At 50.0% G+C, this 13432-nt stretch overlaps 7 protein-coding genes across 7 annotated transcripts; 3 read left to right on the forward strand and 4 right to left on the reverse strand.

Annotated features, from left to right (window-relative positions):
• Positions 1–19: 19 nt before the first annotated feature.
• Positions 20–1535, forward strand: M436DRAFT_71994 (L-lactate dehydrogenase; the record flags this gene model as incomplete). Its single annotated transcript, XM_013573288.1, has 4 exons — positions 20–370; positions 418–665; positions 702–906; positions 957–1535. 4 exons carry the CDS (start codon positions 20–22, stop codon positions 1533–1535), a joined length of 1383 nt encoding a protein of 460 aa, XP_013428742.1.
• A 562-nt stretch (positions 1536–2097) lies between these two features.
• Positions 2098–3747, forward strand: M436DRAFT_62958 (mandelate racemase/muconate lactonizing enzyme family protein; the record flags this gene model as incomplete). The annotated part of the gene is made up of 10 exons (XM_013573217.1): positions 2098–2273; positions 2323–2347; positions 2408–2420; positions 2476–2547; positions 2605–2716; positions 2768–2990; positions 3046–3056; positions 3110–3316; positions 3371–3404; positions 3469–3747. 10 exons carry the CDS (start codon positions 2098–2100, stop codon positions 3745–3747), a joined length of 1152 nt encoding a protein of 383 aa, XP_013428671.1.
• Positions 3748–3899: 152 nt separating this feature from the next.
• On the reverse strand, positions 3900–6487 carry M436DRAFT_44028 (uncharacterized protein; the record flags this gene model as incomplete). The annotated part of the gene is made up of 3 exons (XM_013573054.1): positions 3900–6244; positions 6293–6335; positions 6383–6487. The coding sequence occupies 3 exons, from the start codon at positions 6485–6487 to the stop codon at positions 3900–3902; spliced, it is 2493 nt and encodes an 830-aa protein (XP_013428508.1).
• A 572-nt stretch (positions 6488–7059) lies between these two features.
• M436DRAFT_44341 (aldolase) lies at positions 7060–8101 on the reverse strand (the record flags this gene model as incomplete). Its single annotated transcript, XM_013573118.1, has 2 exons — positions 7060–7865; positions 7915–8101. The coding sequence occupies 2 exons, from the start codon at positions 8099–8101 to the stop codon at positions 7060–7062; spliced, it is 993 nt and encodes a 330-aa protein (XP_013428572.1).
• A 286-nt stretch (positions 8102–8387) lies between these two features.
• M436DRAFT_43515 (putative 2-deoxy-D-gluconate 3-dehydrogenase) lies at positions 8388–9322 on the reverse strand (the record flags this gene model as incomplete). The annotated part of the gene is made up of 4 exons (XM_013572956.1): positions 8388–8594; positions 8651–8799; positions 8827–8929; positions 8981–9322. The coding sequence occupies 4 exons, from the start codon at positions 9320–9322 to the stop codon at positions 8388–8390; spliced, it is 801 nt and encodes a 266-aa protein (XP_013428410.1).
• Positions 9323–9648: 326 nt separating this feature from the next.
• On the forward strand, positions 9649–11389 carry M436DRAFT_71999 (retrograde regulation protein 2; the record flags this gene model as incomplete). Its single annotated transcript, XM_013573289.1, has 6 exons — positions 9649–9845; positions 9900–10015; positions 10066–10287; positions 10338–10500; positions 10555–10894; positions 10943–11389. 6 exons carry the CDS (start codon positions 9649–9651, stop codon positions 11387–11389), a joined length of 1485 nt encoding a protein of 494 aa, XP_013428743.1.
• A 287-nt stretch (positions 11390–11676) lies between these two features.
• Positions 11677–12669, reverse strand: M436DRAFT_72000 (uncharacterized protein; the record flags this gene model as incomplete). Its single annotated transcript, XM_013573290.1, has 1 exon — positions 11677–12669. The coding sequence occupies one exon, from the start codon at positions 12667–12669 to the stop codon at positions 11677–11679; it is 993 nt and encodes a 330-aa protein (XP_013428744.1).
• Positions 12670–13432: the final 763 nt, after the last annotated feature.

Consider the following 13432-nt stretch of genomic DNA (forward strand, 5'->3'; position numbering starts at 1 on the left):
ATGTTCCTACTCAAACAACATGGCGATAGTAGAGGGCGCAGAGCTCGTGAAGCATAACAGTCGACAATCTTGCTGGCTTGCTATCCACGGCGAGGTCTGGGATGCCACCAATTTTCTCGAACAACATCCAGGCGGCGCGAATTTGATCCTAAACGTTGCTGGAACAGATGCTTCTGACGAGTATGAGCTCTTCCACAATGCTGAACTCGTCCAGGAGACTCTCGGATCCGATGCAAAAATGGGGACGATAGACGTCTTAAGCATACTACCGAAGATGGACAAAAAGCCGGATCCAGTATTGGAAGTCAAGAAAAGCCCGCCGTTGAGCTCTATGATCAGTGTCGATGACTTCGAAAAAGTAGCAGAGAAGGTTCGTTGGCGATTTCGAAGCAACATCCACTTTAGGCTGACCTCCAGACTATGACGCCAACTGCATGGGCCTATGTCTCTTCGGGAGCTGACGACGAGATCAGCATGAGAGAGAATTCAACAGCTTATCAAAAGGTCTTCTTACGTGGTCGGATACTACGAAAAGTCGGACGAGTCGACTGCAGTACCAACATCCTCGGCTACCACTCTACCCTACCTATATACACTTCGCCTGTCGGACTCGCCAAATTGGTGCATCCATCGGGTGAATGTGCCATTGCTGCAGCTGCTGGAAAGTAAGGCTGTATACAGGTAGTCAATACTGTGTCCAGTATGCCGATCGAAGATATCATGGGTGCACGGATTGCCCAGGATCAGGTTATTTTCTGGCAACTGTATGCAGACAAGGACCTGGAAAAGTCAAAGACGTTCATCAAAAGAGTCGAGAGAGCTGGCGTATCAGCGATATGGCTTACCGTTGACTCTCCTGTTGTCGGCAATCGTGAACGGGATGAAAGGTCCAAATCAGTAGTGGACGTACGTCTGACTTCTTCAAGTGCGGCCGAGATTCGCTGACAATCGGGCAGATAGAGGAGAAGTTGGAGGAAATTGTCGAGACACCACAAAGCATTGGTATTGCAAAGGCCAATACCGGGTTCATCAATGCTGACCTAGACTGGAACATGATCGACTGGCTACGGAAATCTACCAGATTGCCAATAGTCATCAAAGGTATCCAGTCAGTCGAGGACGCCGTTTCCGCTTTCCACCACAAAGTCGATGGGATCGTCCTTTCCAATCATGGAGGCAGATCTCAAGATACCGCGCAGCCTCCACTTCTGACACTCCTCGAAATCGATCAATATGCTCCCCATATCTTGGGCAAACATATGCAGGTCTTTGTCGATGGTGGGATTAGACGAGGCACGGATATCATCAAGGCACTAGCACTAGGTGCAACTGCCGTCGGTATTGGAAGACCAGTGTTGTACAGCATGTCTGGCGGATACGCTGAGCACGGTATCAGACGCATGATACAAATACTTAGGAACGAGTTGCAGACAAACATGGCATTTATCGGCGCAAGCAACGTCAAGGAAATTGAGCGTAGCATGGTCAATACAAGAAAGCTGGAGCGGATGATGGTAGGCTCGGTAAAGCTTTGAATGTAGCTTAACCATTCAGGTACTCGATATCATGGCTACTTGAGACCGCGTATTCAATGATATCTTGCTTCCGGGCAGGAGGGCGTACTGTGCTCCAGGCAGCCAAAGAGACCCTCTATGATGGAAAGAGCAACTGCAACCTTTCGGGGGTCCTTTCCCTGTGCAAAAGTATCATAGCTAAATGCACAGTACATTCAATGAGCTGTACAGTGTCCATCGAGATGCGATCAGAGCCAGGCGACCATCTTTGTGCCTTTCCATAGCGACTGACATCGCTCTGGGTCTCCTTTCGAGGATCGCAGGGATGAAGGAAGAAAGAGTCCGTCAATCAAGATTATCGGATCACGATGGTGGACCCCCCAAAGCGACCCCGGTACCCCCACGCAGATCTGCGGGGCTCGCTCCTCCAAAATATCCCCCGACGTCGTCACAATACATACCGAATCCTGATCTCGGCATCTGAAAAGAGCTGATCACGATTCGTATAAGAACATGAAGCCGAGGAAACTACATCCGGACTTGATACCAAGCTGCCTTCTGCACCAACAACATATCAATCAACATGGCACCAATTAAGCTCATCGAGTATTTCAGAGTAAAGCCACGCTGGCTCTTTGTCAAGATCACTGATGAGGATGGCGTCGTCGGCTGGGGAGAAGGAACTCTGGAAGGTCATACTCTGGCTGTCGAAGGAGCGCTGGACGAGATCATTGTTCGCTTAATTGGGCAGGATGCGAAGTGTGCACCATGTCGCCAAACACAAGAACTTTTTGCTAACTGATGAAAGCCGCATTGAACACATCTGGCAATTGGTAAGTTCCTCCGCTCGAGCCATGGTAGGCTACAATATCTAACAACGCGTTTGATTGTAGATTTGGAGACTCGGTATGACAGGAATCGATGATCAAGACCAAAAATCCATTCTGACCACGTCAAATAGGCTTCTATCGAGGGGGACCTGTCTTTATGAGCGCATTGTCCGGTATCGATATCGCGTTATGGGACCTCAAAGGTGAGAAACTGCTGGTCTGCTAGCACGATGAGATGAACGCCAGGTTAACAAGCACAGCACGGAGGTTAAACGTCCCGATCTATGAGTTGCTAGGCGGCAAAGTTCGAGAAAAGTGTCAGGTATACTGCTGGATTGGCGGCGATAGACCTGCTGACATAGAGAACGCTGCGTCAGTGAATTCATCAACGAAATAAGTAATGTCTCGCTAACAAGTGTCCAGAAAGGCAAGAAAAGAACAGGGATTGACTTGTGTCAAAATGAATGCTACAGAAGACATCGGCTGGCTTGATGATGCAGCAGTACTGGACGCGACAGTCGAGCGTTTGAAGATTGTCAAGGGCCTCGGTCTGAACGCTGGTCTTGATTTCCACGGTCGACTCCATCGTCCAATGGCTAAACAGCTGGCAAAAGCTTTGGAGCCATACCGCCCACTCTTCATCGAAGTAAGTGAAGCTGTAATCTGTATAGATAATGATGCTAACATCTGCGTCACTTCAGGAGCCAATTTTGTAAGAACATCTCTGAGAGTGTGCTTGTAATATACTGACTAGAAATTTGGTAGGGTGGAACACCCAGAAGCCCTCAAGCAGTTGGCAGCACAAACAAGCATTCCGATTGCGCTTGGGGAGAGATTGTACCATCGCTGGGACGCGAAGCCTTTCTTCGAAGCAGGAGTGATCGATATTCTCCAGCCCGATATCGCTCATGCTGGTGGCATATCAGAGACGAAGCGCCTCGCAAATATGGCGGAAACATACGATGTTGCGATGTCAGTCGTACTGCTAGCAGCTTTGACTCAAGCACGTGTGCTGACATTTCACAGTGCACCGCACTGTCCCTTGGGTCCCATTGCTTTTGTGAGTAACGATCTTGACCCCAGACGAAACCGGACATCTTCTCAGATTGACCATTCTATGCTAGGCTGCATCGCTGCACATCGGGCTTTCCACACCAAACTTTGTCATCCTGGAAATGAGTCTTGGTATGCACTATAACACAGAAGCAGGTGATATTGATCTCAACACGTACTTGAAGGACCAGTCAGTATTCGGAATTGATGGTGGCCATGTCAAGGCTCCTACTGGACCAGGACTGGGAATCGAGGTGGATGAGGAGATGATTCGCAAGATATCCGCCGAGACCCAACCGTGGCAGCCAAAAGAGTTCTTTGGGCCCGATGGCTCCATCAGAGAGTGGTAGACAGAGTTTGGGCATAGCAAACAATGCGAAAAAATATTATTCTTTCCTCCATACTTTGATGACGTGTAGCCATGTGAGAGCTAGGATTGAGATGTCGTTTTAGACAACATCTTCCTGCCATATGTGCTTGAAGCTGCCTCTATGCTGTCACTTCAAGCTCTTTCCAGGATCGTGGTTGCGCACGAGTCGAGTATTTTGGAGGCTTCTAAGAGCAACTCCCACTCAGCAGACGCAAAATCTTGAGCCAGGAGCTTGCAGATTGCACCACATCCCTGAACAGACATCTGGCCTGGAAAGCCGTCGATGCCTGACTCAGCACATCTCCGAATGTAGCTGTAAGCAAGGATTTGCCCTGATGATTGATCAGCATCAAGTCCTTGCGATATGATCTGTGAAGGCCTATGACCCGAAGCGTATTGGTACGACCATATCGTTAACGCGGCCAGATACAAGATCCAAGGACGATATATAGATGCATCAGTGCGGCAAGTATAGTGCTTTGTCGTAACATGGCTGAGTGGTTGACTGCGAGACACCAAGTTTTTGTCCAGAAGTGTCTCGTCAAGCAGCCAGAAAGCATGAGAGACAGCCACTCTGGACGAGTTGGTGGCCGCCCAATTACGCATTCTTGTTGCACAAGCAAGGTGATCCTTATCCGTAATCTTACGCCCAAGCAAACGCTTGTAACCCGCGAGAAGTTGAGTGTCCAGAATGTCCACGTGGGAAGTGATCAATGCCAGACGATATAGGATTGATGGATCGAAAACTACATCCTTGTCGCTGACAAGAATTCGACTATGCGCTCTTGACTTCTCGAGCGCTTTTTGGAAACTCTGACACCAATGGGTGTACGCGTTGAGAAGTAGAGACCTCCAACGCTCTTGCTCGTGGGCTGATGGGTTCGACTCCAAGAACTGTTGGTTTCTCTCGCGGCGTCGGATATGCCAGCCAACACTCAATAGACCAGAACCCAAGATAATTCGCGCACCGTGGTTTGAATGGACTTCGTGCCCGTGCAGGCATCTTTTGAGGCTATCCAGAAAGGGCTGCTGACTGATGCCATGCATGGAGAATGTTTCCTCCAACCTCCAGACATCCTCAGGGCTTTGTGCAGCCCATATCGAGTCATCGCACGGCAACGGAAGTCTGATTTCATAAGGCAGGATCGAACTCTCGTGTCCAAAGGCTACGGCGTGTAGTGTGTCCATTTGTAGGGCCGCAAAGACGACTCGATGCCAGGACTCATTTCGTGCCCAGCGACGCCACCAGGTAGCTTGTTTGGATGGGCCATTGAGATTTTGTGCGGTCACTCCTGGCGAGGGACAACGAGTTGGGGGCTCTTCGTCCTCAGCATGGCCGACCATAGGACTGCCCCGCCTCAGCAAAGCGAGAGTTGACGCGTGATGGATGTACGCACGCTCGTGGAGGCGACGAGATGAGAACAGCTTTTCGTAAAACTCGAGCAACAAAAGTGTTTGAGCAACCCATAGTGTTATGGGAGGTTCGGCTTCTGGGAAAATCTCCCACCGCAGGTTGATGGCTATAAGATCTGCAAAAACGCGGTAGTCGTTTCGTGTTCCGATTGGATGTGAGCGCACTATCTGGCCCGCGCCTAGCATAAGCATTGCGAGAAGAAGAAGCGCTTGGCAGTCGTCGCTCGAGAAAGTTTGCTGATGAACGACAGGAAGTTGTATCGCCACACGCGACCAAAAACTATCCAAGCAGTCATGTAGAACTTTCGTTGTCAGATTTGGTAGATCCACTTCATCAGCGCTGAACAACAGATCCTGCTCTCGAACAGTGTCTCGCAGTCCTGGTGGGCGCTTCTTCTCGAGAAACGAGTTGACGCTGTTGAGAATCTTTGATCTGCATCTAGTGGACACTCGGGCATAGTCTTTCAGTCCATAGTCGTTGGAACTCTCGCACAACGCGTTAGACGCTGGTGCTGTAGCTACAGGGTTCACAGTGGAAGCGTTGGCACTTGCCTGGGTGGATTCGAGTTGCCAGAAGTCGTTGGTCGGAGAGCAATAATCGAGACCGAAATCCACGTACGGCAAGTAGTTGGAAAGATCGAAGTTCTGCTGCTGGCTGCCAGGGCTATCAAACAACCATGTCACAAAATTGCCATTTCCTCGCTGAGGAGAAGCTGCTGCGAGTCTGGAATAGTCCTCTGACAGATCGTTCTGTCCCCAGTCCAGCATTTGCGTTCCTGCGTCCAGAGCTATGTTCTGATGTGGATCTGTGACACCGAATCCGGGTGTCAGAGATGGAGGGCCGACCGATTCGGGCCCAGCATTATTCTGGAAATCCAGGTTCGTATCCGCAGCAAGGTTTACAGCACTTTGGGATGTGCTTTCAAAGACTGCAGCGCCATCATCTTGATCTCTGGGTATCGAAGCTTCGCCATGTCTGGCTTGGTGCCTCATGCAAAGGTCAAGGCGCACAAAGGTTTGATCACAACCTTCAACCTGGCATTGATACAATTGCTTTGGCTTGTCTGTTTCATGTCAAGGAGGTTTAGCCGGCTTTATTCGATGTGACGCACGATTCAACTGATGACGCTGTAAATGCTCGGCTCGAGAGTAAATCTGATCTGTCAATATACGAGACGCAATGCAACCGAACATGCACATACCTTTGTGCAGCCCTCATGATCGCATCTGAAGCGTTTGGGGGTGTTTTTTCGACTCGCTCTCTTGCGTCTTTGCTGTGATGCGTTGAGCTGTGGAGTGTCCATCATGACACACTGCGTGATCGGTTGATTGCGAGAGGATGCAAGAGTGAATGTGACCCCCACATGTGGGACAGGTAGATGTGCGGTGTTCCCGAGGTGTGTTGACCCCGCAGCACCGCGAGTGGAGGCATCGGGAGGTTTTGGGGGTGTCAACTCGTGAGGTGACACATTCAAGGTTTGCAGCAGTGCAGTATCATGTTCGCGAGCAGATATTCTGGTAGTCGACTACTATTGATTGACACCGGCAGCATGAGCAGCCATGTACGCACATGACGAGAATTGTCTTGTCACGTCGATGTAAATTGAGAAGAGAAGGACTGACGCGTCTGACGGTGAGTGGAAGCCCGCGCTCCTCCTCCAAAGATCTGGAGGGCTGGAGCGGTATCCTCGTAATCAAAACGCACAAAAATCCCAGACTAGAAATGTTCATCGAGAAGAGAGAAGACTGTATCGCATCTCGATGGATGCCTGTGATCTTCTCGAAACCATTGTGCATACATTTGTACGCGTTACATAATTCGGGCATAGGAGAATGAAGGAGCTTCGCCAATGGAATACATGACGCTGCATGTAATTACCTACTGAGGCTTCTGAAGACTGCGCTCCAACTCCATGAGTCGAGAGAAGCCAATTTTCATCTCTGACTGCACCTTCAACTCAGGCATCGCACATGGCGATCTTGGTTCTCCGCCGTATCCAAACGAATGGTTGAGGCCGACCTTGACAGCGACGAACCCGCCCTTGATCGCAACCCAATCCGCTTCAGCCAGTACAGCTTGTATCTCCCGTGCTCGCTCTATATCGCCGGCCCCATATGCTTCCATCAGTCGCACATTCGTCGCCGGTGCGAGATTGCCCAAACCCGCTATCACCCCGGCGCCTTCGACCGCCAATGTCTGCAGGAGGAAGTCAGAAGATCCTCCAAACGTCAAGAAACCCGACTTCTTCGTAGCAGCCACGATGCGAGCCAGCTTGCCAGTGTTGCCGCAAGTGAGCTTCACACCGATGACTGAAGGATGTTGAGCCAGCTCGATGATCTGATCTGACGTCAAGTCGATACCACTTTGGACTGCCGGGAAGTTGTAGATCAAGATGGGGATTGGTGATGCCTCAGCGACCTTCCGGTAGTGGTCAAGAAGAAGTTTCGACGACAGCAGCGAGGCAAAGTAACTTGGTGGCAGCACAAGAGCTGCGTCGCCGCCAGCAGAAGCCGCATCTTTGCAGAGCTTGATCGTCTCTCTTGTTGATTGCGCCCCGCAACCCACAATGAGTTTGACAATGTGGCCGTGGCCAGATTCGTCGAGTGCTTGCCTAGTCGTTCGAGTGATGAGAACCCGCTCCTCGTGGCTGAGATGTGCGGCTTCTCCATTGCTACCGTGTGTCACTGCGCAACGTTAGCATGTGTATGGTTCTTTGCACCTCAGCGTCCCGACCTATGCCCTTTATGCCACTGCTGGCCAACCTCAGAGCATGCTTGCGTGTTGTTTCTATGTCCACTTCCTCGTCGTCTTTGAAGAAAGCCACAGTTGGAACATAGATGCCTGCTTCCAGTTTTGCTTCGACTCGAGAGGCTGGTATGGATGCAGTAGCATCGAAATCCTGTGTCGATTTTGGTGCCATTCTGGATGCTGTGTAGTTCGTGATAACAACAGGTGAGGGAGACGCATGATTTATAGGCCGAGCTCATGATGCCGCTCTGAAATGCTTGGACCTGTGACCCCCACTCACGGCCTGCAAAGACCCGGACAAGCTCACTTCGTCTCAACCACCTAGCTGGCAGGTGGTTATGGATATGCTGAAGCACAGTTGCTCACACATGTTTTGGTCATGCACATGGGTTTTTGAGGAAACATGATGTGGGTGATCATTGCGGTCCGTCGTATCGTGTTTTTTGTACTTCAGGTAATTATCGACCCATCCAGCCTCCATCCACCGTCAAGATTTCTCCAGACACATACAGGCTTGCTCGACTCGCAAGATATACTATGGAACCAGCAAAATCGTCGGGCAAGCCCCATCGTCCAGCAGGAATACGTTCTAAGATACTCGCTGCACGCTTTTCGTCCTTGATTAAAGCATCGTTCATATCAGTGTGGATGTATCCAGGAGCAATCTGTCACGCTGATTAGTATGATGCCGTATCATGCTTTGTTCTGCCAGTACACCTACAGCGTTGACATTGATGCCGTGTGCAGCCCACGAATTTGACAGCGCTTTCGTCAATTGTGCAACTCCGCCTTTAGCTGCAGCATAGGCAGGTACGTTAAGGCCTCCTTGGAAAGAGACTAGAGATGCAATCTCGCAGTCATCAGCACGGTCTTTGGCAATAATCTTCGGTCAAGCACTCACATTGATGATTGAGCCACGGTGAGGCCCTTTTCGTGTCATCATATGTGCTCCCACATCACGGCACAGTGTGAAGACGGTGTTGAGGTTGACTTGGAGTACCTGAATCCGAAATGTCAGTCGCCCTCTATCTACGCGAGGTTCCGCACATACCTCGTTCCAATCGCCATCTGGAAACTCATGTGGAGGGTGGCGTCTTTGTATGCCACCGCAGTTCACTAATATGCTCAAGTCGTGGCCGTCTGACACGATCCGCTTGATCAGCCCGCCAACTTGGCCTTGATCGGAAAGATCTGCCTCGTATATGGTCGCCTTTCTCCCAAGCTTCTCGATCTGCTCCTTGGTAGCAGTATTCTCGGAGTCTCTCTGTATCAACACGATGTCGGCCCCAGCCTCTGCTAGAGCAATCGCAAGCGACTGGCCAATTCCTCTCGTCCCACCAGTGATGACGGCAGTCCGGTCCTGCAGCGAGAAGAGGCTCAATACACCAGACATGACTGTTACGAGAACTGTTTGGAGGTGATCTGGCGATTTCTTAGTATAGCGGTCTTCCCGCACAATCTGGATCTGGACTTGGACTTTCGAGAGTACCTGAGTATGTATCTGCTGGTAGCTGCGTGGGGGTCAGTTTGAACCCCGCACCATCTGCTGCGGCCAGATTTGGGGGTCGGCTTGTAAGGATGAATGATCGACACTGGACCCCATGGGGTTTGGTAGAGCACCATCAGGACCATTATTTCCGAAGTGATCACAGCATAAGTACATGGCTTGACGCATGCCTACTTCCTTGCCTTCCCTTCATCATACTACAATACAAAACTATGTCTGCCGACGAGAACAAGATCGCCATTCAGCACGTCGAAAAATTTGACAAGGTGCAAGATGGTCAACATGATTTTGACGATCTTCCCGAGTCTCTTCGCGAACTCAGTCAGCAAGAGTTGACCAAGATCGGGAAGTGGACGACGTTGAAACTAGATTGTATCGTCATGCCTGCCCTAACAGTTCTGTACATCCTGTAAGTTTGCTAAACTACGAGTACCTTTCAAGTAATGCTGACTACCAACCAAAGGAACTATCTGGACCGTCAGAACATCGCCGCGAGCAAGCTGGCGAACATAATGGAAGATCTGAACATGTCCATTCAGCAATATAACACATGTGTGAGCATTCTGTTTGTGGGCTACAGTACGTACGTTCTCAGCCTCGCGTTCGATCAGACTAACACAAGCTTCCAGTCTTGATGCAAGTCCCCTCGAACCTGGTTCTCAGCAAGATCAAGTGGCCAGCTGTATGGATCTGTAGCGCAGTTGCTGGTTGGGGTGCAGTATCTGCTGCAACAGCGGCAGTATCATCCTACGGCGGCCTTATCGCCTGTAGGTTTTGCCTGGGGGTGGTTGAAGCAGTGTTTTTTCCAGGAGCGTTCTTCTATCTGTCTATGTTCTATAATAGGAAACAGAGTAAGTTGGGTCATGATCGTGGTGCTCCTAGACATCGCTGAGCAGTACAGTTGCCCTTCGTACTGCTATTCTCTACTCAGGCTCACAGCTCGGCAACGCTTTCGGCACACTTTTGGCAATCGGCATACTGAAATTGGACGGTCATCATGGTCTTCAGGGCTGGAGGTGGCTTTTCTTGATCGAGGGCGTGCTCACGATAGGCTTCGCCCTCATGTAAGCGATCGAAGTACCTGAGAAAACTTAAATTGCAGTCTAACACTCCCACAGTTTCGTTTTATACCTTCCAAACTCAAATAAGAAGATCTGGACATTCTCGCAACAGCAGCTGGACTGGCTCAAGTGGAACTACGAAAGAGATTTGAAACAGCAGGATGCTTCTGATGAGGTCACAGCGTTACGAGGGTTCTTGCTTGCAGTGAGAGATCCAAAGACTTGGCTTATGTGCAGCACTCTGTATGCCACTTATACTGCGGCCGCGGTGAACAACTTCTTCCCGACTGTAGTCGGAGGTTTGGGATTCGGCAGGAACCTGACTTATGTGTTGACCGCACCACCGTTCCTTCTCTGCGTGGTCGCTATGCTTTGCAATGGCTTCCACAACGACAAGGTTAGTTCACTCTCCTTGCTACTCGAATATGGTTGACCACGATTTCAGATGGGAGAGCGCTACTTACATATCGCCTTGCCGCTGATCATTACAGTCCTCGCGAATATCATTGCCGTCAGCACACTCAATATTGGCGCTCGCTACTTCGCCATGTGCATAATGCCACTGAGCTTCTACAGTTCTGCAATCTGCCAGCTTTCCTGGATCTCAGGCTCCCTTTCACAACCAGCAGTCAAGCGTGCTGCGTCGATCGCCATCATCAATGCCATCTGTAACACTCCGAATATCTGGACAAGTTATCTGTACTACGACTCTCCTCGATATGTGGCTGCCTTTTCGGTAAATCTGGGTGCTGCGGTGGTGGCTTTTGCGAGCGCAACTGCTACTTACTTTTATTTGAGGAGGCATAATCAAATGATGGATCAGGGTAAGGCTTTAGGTAGATCGGGGCCTACGCCGGTACAACAGGCAAACGGGTTCAGGTATATGTTGTAGTATACTGAAATTTTATCGCCGACAGAGCCCGTCTCTGTAACTTCTTGTACCGTCTATAAAAAGGACTGTGCATCTTCGTGGCATCACCTGTGTGTCGTTTGGGAGCATGGTGTGAGTGATAGAACGCCGCACATGGGGAAGTTGTTATCTACTGTATCATGGATCGCAGCTCACGGTTCCATCTGAGGACCTCGAAGCCGCAGTTGAACCTTAAAATCTGTCAACGTTCCTCCCCTCTTGCGACTGCATTCATGAAAAGAAACCCCAGATCAACAGCTTAACAAAGACTAGAAGATGGCGCCGATCCATTCAAATACCGCAAGTGGGTTTGGAATAATCCACCATCCGCCCTTCCTCTGCTTCATATGAGTCTGAGTCACATCCAGATCAGCCAGGATTACCGCCCGCAATTCGTGCCTTCTCTTCTTGCGCTCAGCAGAATCACTGTCAGGCAGAAACACCTCTGCAGCAAGTGCTTTCAGACGTGACTGCAGGAACTTCTCAAACTGCTTGGGAGGTGACTGGGCAGATCCAATCTGAACACCCTGATCGAGTGCTTTGACAAACTGTACCCTGAGCTGCTCAGAGTCGTCCATGGCTCTGCGACGTAGACAGCGTTTGAAGTCTGCTTTCCACTCGTCGAGTGCGTACTTCGAAGCGACGGGATTGTCAATCAGATGGATTACAACATACTGTAACGCCAAGTTACAGTATCGTGTCTTCTCTTCGTGCGTGGTACCTGCTACGAACTCTCTCGGTTGATCGGCTGTCTCTTGTTCATTCCTTGGAACCAGAATCTTCTTATTCTCGATCTCGTACTGCCTCAAGATATTATCTCTCATCGCTGCCATCGTAAGATTGGGAAACTGTTTCAAGACAGCAGTTCTCTCTGCCTCATACAGATCTTCAGGTTTTGGCGTGTTGTTTTTCAACCATTGTTTACACTCTCTGTACTGTTGAGACAGCTTCTCCGACGGTTCGCTCCCCAGCAAGCGGGCGGCCATAGCCTCTGATTTCAGGCGGACAAATTGCTCGAGTTGGACTGCTGGGAGCCGGACTTTTTGAAGGTTTGTGTCCGGCCTCAGGCCCAACTTGGCACATCGGTCGATATATTCCTCGCTCTTCCGTTTCCTAGCTGTCTGATCGCTCAGCTCGGGATGTTTGGACAGTATAGTCGCTCGTCTGTCATCGGAGATGCGGCGTATATTTGTCGCAGTTGTCCAGGAAACGGAAAGCGATGGCTTGATCCAGCCAATGCGATTGTGTCTGGCGAGCAACATATAAGATGAAAGTCTTGTCGATTAAAAGGGCAAGTAATATTCTGTCCAAACGAGTCGCAGAAAAAAGTTTCTTTGTGACCAAGAGTCGCTGGGGGTCGCGTTCTGTTTATGCAGCTCGGCTGCTATCATTGCGGCACAGCAGATCTGCAGCCAACCCACCCTGGCTGGAGTTTGTGTAACCATCTCTGTATGCTGGACCATAATTATGACGTCTGACGACAACAAGCCGCCGTAATACTAAAACAGTGTTATGTCATTCTTCTCCCTATGCTTTCTTGAGATGGTATACTATAGCGACACTTGACCAAATCAATCGAATTTCTAGGGATGCGGTTGTGCCACCTGATGCACACCAACGAACATCATATTCAAAACGTCGAATGCGATTGTAATTCTCGAGGCGACAAGAGGAAGCTGCGATACGCGCAAGCTGCCGCCTAACTCTTTGTGAAGGATCATTTCAGCTGGTCTGGAACAGCAGACTCCAACACTCGATTTGACCATCAGAAATCTCCGAGGAAGACGCCATTGGACTCCCTTCACGTTGCATCGATCGACATATATCTCCTTTGAACCCCGGTTGTAAACCAGAAGAACAATGGAGTTGTTAACGCGGATTTCGCCGCGGATTTTTTAACGAAGCTTGTTCTGCTCGTGAGGTGGGTTGAACGCCTCTGTTAACTGATACTGAGTTTGCATACATCCCCTGCTCAATTCCATCCGATCAAACAAACCCACAGCTCCCACCTCGGCCTGATCACCA

The sequence above is a fragment of the Aureobasidium namibiae genome (genome assembly GCF_000721765.1).
Source record: "Aureobasidium namibiae CBS 147.97 unplaced genomic scaffold scaffold_6, whole genome shotgun sequence".
In the NCBI taxonomy this organism is placed as follows: domain Eukaryota; kingdom Fungi; phylum Ascomycota; class Dothideomycetes; order Dothideales; family Saccotheciaceae; genus Aureobasidium; species Aureobasidium namibiae.